The sequence below is a fragment of the Budorcas taxicolor genome, chromosome 10, assembly GCF_023091745.1.
Source record: "Budorcas taxicolor isolate Tak-1 chromosome 10, Takin1.1, whole genome shotgun sequence".
Lineage (NCBI taxonomy): Eukaryota > Metazoa > Chordata > Mammalia > Artiodactyla > Bovidae > Budorcas > Budorcas taxicolor.
This window is the reverse complement of record NC_068919.1, coordinates 23003002-23009247: the sequence shown is the minus strand read 5'-3', so window position 1 is coordinate 23009247 and position 6246 is coordinate 23003002. Positions and strand designations below refer to the sequence as shown.

At 39.1% G+C, this 6246-nt stretch overlaps 1 gene segment (V, D, J or C); it reads left to right on the top strand.

Annotated features, from left to right (window-relative positions):
* The first annotated feature begins 2699 nt into the window (after nt 1-2699).
* On the top strand, nt 2700-3414 carry LOC128054675 (T cell receptor delta variable 1-like). The segment is given in 2 exon segments: nt 2700-2748; nt 2966-3414. Coding segments are annotated over 2 exon segments (498 nt in total).
* The last annotated feature ends 2832 nt before the right edge of the window (nt 3415-6246 follow it).

The window sequence follows — 6246 nt, the reverse complement described above, 5'->3', positions numbered from 1 at the left end:
GGTGACAAGATGCAGCCTTGAGGTACTCCTTTTCCTATTTGGAACCAGTCTGTTTTCCATGTCCAGTTCTAACTGTTGCTTCTTGACTTGCATACAGATTTCTCAGAAGACAGTTCAGGTGGTCTGTTATTCCCATCTCTTGAAGAATTTTCCACAGTTTGCTGTGATCCACACAGCTTTGGCATAGTCAATAAAACAGAAATATATGTTTTTCTGGAATTTTCTTGATTTTCCTATGATCCAACGGATGTTGGCAATTTTATCTCTGGTTTATCTGCCTTTTCTGAATGCAGCTTGAACATCTAGAAGTTCACGATTCACATACTGTTGAATCCTGGCTTGGAGAATTTTGAGCAGTACTTTAATAGTGAGTGAGAAGAATGCAATCGTGTGGTAGTTTGAAAATTCTTTGGCATTGCCTTTCTTTGGGATGGGAATGAAAATTGACCTTTTCGAGTCCTGTGGCCACTGCTGAGTTTTCCAAATTTGCTGGCATATTGAGTGTAGCACTTTCACAGCATCATCTTTTATGATTTGAAAGAGCTCAACTGGAATTAGATCACCTCCACTAACTTTGTTTGTAGTGATGCTTCCTAACAAAGGTCCATCTAGTCAAAGCTATGGTTTTTCCAGTAGTTGTTATGGATGTGATTGCTGGACTATAAAGAAAAATGAGTGCTAAAGAATTCATGCTTTGAACTGTGGTGTTGGAGAAGACTCTTGAGAGTCCCTTGGACTACAAGGAGATCCAACAATTCAATCCTAAAGGAAATCAGTCCTGAATATTCATTGGAAGGACTGATGCTGAAGCTGAAACTCCAATACTTTGGCCACTGATGGGAAGAACTGACTCCTTGGAAAAGACCCTGATGTTGGGAAAGATTGAAGTTGGGAGGAGAATGAGATGATAGATGATGAGTTGGCATCACCGACTTGGTGGACATGAGTTTGAGCAAGCTCTGGGAGTTGGTGATGGACAGAGAAGCCTGATGTGCTGTAGTCCATGGGGTCGCAAAGAGTTGACCACTGATACATAGCGTGATTCTGCTTAAACAACATTCTCAAAGGGACAAAATACAAAGATAAAAAGGAGATCAGTAGTTAGCAGGGTTATAAAGAGTTGCAGAGATGGGGAAGGTATTCAAAGAGGATTTCTTTAGAGATGAAACGATTTTGTGTCATGATTTTAGTGGTGTTACAAGAACCTATACATGTGATAAAATTTCTTAGAGTGATGCATCAAAGCCTAAGAGTGTATATGGGAACTGATTTATAAGGTTATGGTATTTTGAAGAAATTTTATTAATATAAATTTCTTGATAGATATGTAATTATTATATTAATATATATCTATATTATATAATATGATGCTCTGCAAGCTGCTGTAGTCATTCATGATCTCCTCTCCTTAATTACAAATAATTTCAAGCCTGGGCATTTGTTGTTTGTCAGCACTCAGATGTGAAATGGAAGAGAAGAGTAGATGTCTCAGATAAATACAAACTCACCTCCCCACTTCACTCATTCATGCATTACTTTGATCCATGAACTTGCGCTCTTTTAGACCTTGTTTGTATTTTCTTTTCTACTTGTTTATTTGCCTTTGGTTCTTTTATATTAATTCATCTATTACAACAATGAAACCAAATGGAAGATTGACAGCTACATTCCACATGAACATGAAACAGTGCACAGAATTTGAGTCACCGTACTGTATTGTGTGGTGTTGACAAGTACTAAGTGTCTGCAGTTTGCAGATATTAAGTTTTGTAAGAGTGCATTATAGCATTATGTCACAGAAAGATCTGGCATGTTTATCTTAACTTTATTTTATAAAGAGAAATAATAATGAGCAACTGACAAATGAGACTGATTGCTCTGGACCAATGAGACCCAAAATGTGACATGAGGATGATTCTAGGACACGTGGTCTAATAAGTACAATTCTACATTTAGAGGCAACAGGATTGAACATCCTGATCCCCTTCAAAGTCTAATACATAAAACTCAATATCAGATTTCAAAAGAATAATATTTTATTCCTGATATAATGTCATTTAAATATAAACCACTGAATAGCCTCTGACTTTCAGATGGACTGATTGTTAAAAATCATTTCATGTTGAAGTAGTTTTGTTGATTGAAAAACCTAAGTAGAGCCCTGCAACTCAGTATAAAAAAAAGGGGGGGGGCAGAGATACATTAATTACTTTTCACCCAGAAAGCCTAAGATCTGTGAATGCTTTAAAATAGTCACTAGATTCTGGATGGAGAAAAGTAAGCATAGGCTAAATTAATGACCAATCTGTAGATTACAAGAATGTTTCATAGGCTATACTAAATTATATCTTAAACAGCATGGCAAAATTATTTTACTGAATCAATGTATGTCAACTTGTTTAATCTTCAGTTTCCCTCAGTTTAAACCTTTGATATTAATTCTTTCTTCATGCCTTTTTTCAGGATCTGCCAAACTTAATGACCAGGGAAAGAAAAGTACACAAAGTAAAGGTGTGTGGTGAGCCAGACTTTATCTGTACACAGACCATATGGTCGATGAACATGACACCCTACTTCCTGTTTGGGGGAGTCACACAGGAACCCAGGTGCTATGTATCTGTGCTGCCAGGCACTTACAGACACCAGACTCTCAGCTTGAGGCAGACTTAATCACATTTGAGCAGGGAAATCCATGCCTCATGCCGCTCTCCCATCTGCTCTGGGTGTTCCTGGCCTTCATCTTCTCTGGTAAGGATGCTTCCAAACATGGGTGTGCGTGTTCAGGGTGAAAGGACTGCACACAGGCACGAGGTGCTTCACAGGGACTTGGGGAGGAAAGGAGCATTGGGGTAAAGCAGGCATCTTATGATTTAAGTTTAGTTTGTAAATATTTGGGTCAAAATTTGCCTAATTTCTACAGTATTTTGTTCACTATTTCAGCTCTGTTTTCTGATTTTTTCCACAGGATCTGGTGTGGCCCAGAATGTTACTCAAAACCAGACAGTCATAATCAGTCAAGTGGGGAAGATAGTCACCCTTAACTGTCAGTATGAAATAAGCAGGAATGTGCATGACTACTGGATTTTTTGGTACCAGCAGCTTCCCAGTGGAGAGATGACTTACCTCATTCATCAGTATTCAGAAGACAGGAATGAAAGGGATGGCCGCTACTCTGTAAACTTCCAGAAAGCACGTAAATCCATCAGCCTCACTATTTCATTCTTAAAACTGGAACATTCTGCAAAGTATTTCTGTGCTCTCTGGGTACACACAGTGTTTGAATTAATAGGAAAAGCTGAACAAAAACCCCAGAGCTTAATAAGAGAGAGCCCCCCTGCTGCAGGACCCCAGCTGAAATGGACACCTGCAGACCTCAGACAAGAAATGATAGTCCTGTGGTTGCTTCATCTGTGATCTGGATCAGAGGAATTAATTTTAAATGAAAGCTTCTTCTATGACATTTGGATTCAGGTGTCCAGAATAACTTTCTACTAATACATTCTCCTCTTGAATTTTTGAATTTAAATCAATCATACAGAACATGCGTAACCTTGCCTAAAGTTATAAACTAGCTCCGTAATAATGTTAAGTGACTATTTCACTAAAATACACTCATATCACACACCTGGGTCTAGTTATCTGGAATCATCATGGAAATAATTTCCTGAATCCTTTCTTCCTAGACTTATGTCACTTAAGGTGCAATTAGACAAGCAGAACCACCAGTGGTAGGGAATAAGAAATTAGTTATAAAGATTAGAACTCAGGCAATTGCTAGATTTCATGGAAGAGTGTATACAAAGCTGTAATCTTTGTATCTGGTGTTGAGAATAAATTCATTGTTAATCAGCTAGGATAATCGTTGTAGAACAAAGCTGGAAATAGACTGAAGAGTGGACAAACTGTGACTCATAAGGACATATTAGAATCAGGAGAACAATGGAACCCACAAGACACACTAAAACTTGTGTACGTCTCACCTCCTTCAGTCTCACAATAGTGGATGACCTTAGGAGAAGTGGGTGTCATTTGACACAATGCTTAAAATTAGCTTAAAACTCAACATTCAGAAAAATAAGATCATGGCCTCTGGTCCCATCACTTCTTGGCAAGTAGATGGGGAAACAATGGAAACAGTGATGGACTTTATTTTTTGGGCTCCAAAATCATTGCAGATGGTGACTACAGTCATGAAATTAAAAGACACTTGCTCCTTGTAAGAAAAGTTATGACCAACCTAGATAGCATATTAAAAAGCAGAGACATTACTTTGCCAACAAAGGTCCATCTAATCTAAGCTATGGTTTTTCCAGTAATCATGTATGGAGGTGAGATTTGCACTATAAAGAAAGCTGAGTGCCAAAGAATTGATGCTTTTGAAGGGCGGTGTTAGAGAAGACTCTTGAGAATCCCTTGGACTGCAAGATCAAACCAGTCCATCCTAAAGGAAATCAGACCTGAACATTCATTGGAAGGACTGATGCTGAAACTGAAATTCCAATATTTTGGCCACCTGATGTGAAGAACTGACTCATTGAAAAAGACCCTGATGCTGGGAAAGATTGAAGGCAGGAGGAGAAGGGGATGACAGAGGGTGAGATGGTTGCATGGTATCACTGACTCAATGGACATTAATTTGAGTAAACTCAGGGAATTGGTGATGGACAGGGAAGCCTGGCATGCTGCAGTCCATACGGTTGCAAAGAGTTGGACATGACTGAGTGACTGCACTGAACTGACCTGAACTTACATACATACTTGGCCCAAGACAAAGAGAAGATGAGGAGATTTGACGGGAAGTGGAGGTGTTGTGTGTCAACAATAAGATGAAATGTCAGATCAGCAGCAACACGTGTGAGTAGCCATAATCCCTGGAGCCCTGCACCAACCCCCAAAGCATAAACGCTGTGGCTGCTTCATTACAACGACCTTCCAAATGTCACACACATTTCTTTTGTGGCCAACCCTAAGCCAGAACAATACAGGAAGCACATTCTGGGAAAGACATTTCCAGTCAGTTAAGGCAGCTCAAGACTGCTACAATACACTCTGTTCATTTGGCATCCATCTGTACTCTTTTAACAGCTTTTGAATAAAGAAGATAGCAAAACTATGCTTCTTGGTAATGTCGTTGTTGCTCTTCAGAAACTAGGTCATGGCTGACTTTTTGTGACCCCATGGACTGCAGCACAAGGCCTCCTCTATTTTCCACTGTCTCCTGGAGTTTGCTCAAATTCATGTCCATTGATTTGGTGATACCATCCAACTGTCTTATCCTCTGCTGCCCTCTTCTCCTTTTGCCTTCAATCTTTCCCAGCTTCAGAGTCTTTTCAAATGACATGGCTCTTCTCATCAAGTGGCCAAAGTGTTGGAGTTTCAGCCTTAGCATCAGTCCTTTCAATGAATATTCAGGGTTGATTTCCTTTAGGATTGGCTGGGTTGATCTCCTTGCAGTCCAAGGGACTCTCAAGAATCTTCTCCAACACCACAGTTCTTGCTAATATGATGCAGTAGGTCCTCACTCAACCCAAAGCAGTCTCAACACATCCTTCAAAGATTACAGCAAGTTCATTTATCCATTTGTGGGTGATGGTACTTTCTCTTCTAGCTAAGCCACACTCTTCCACTGAATCCTGTGTCTTCACTACTGAAATATAAAAAGATATAAGATTGACTTATATTAGCATATCTTCTTACCACATGTAGCAAATGGGAGAGGGGAGTTAAAATTGCCCACCAGGCTCCTCCGTCCATGGGATTGTCCAGGCAAGAGTATTGGAGTGGGGTGCCATTGCCTTCTCCCAAAATTGGTTAATATAATACATAAATACATTTATATAAAAATGAAAAACAAATTTTCATAAGTGTTATTGTTCTTATTTCTGCAAATGACCACATGGTTATAGCAGGTATTTATAACCACCTCTTCCATTACCCATCCTATAACCTCTTTGCTCATAGCAAGCACTTCCATTCACTGCTATACTTCACCTGCTATAAAGCAATCTTCTTATTCAGGAGCAATGCTATGAGGAAAGTCATAAATTTGAATAAGGAATTCTGCAGGTCCACCACTCTGGTTTTGGCAGACATTTGCAAGCCATTGTATTCTGGGAAACATCATTAAAATGATATCTAACTTCATATGAGAAGCAATAGAAGCCACCAAATTATATTTTTTAAAGAGCTTAAAGAAAACAACCAAAATATTCAAGTTAGTATCTTATGAACGTCAAAGCATATTTT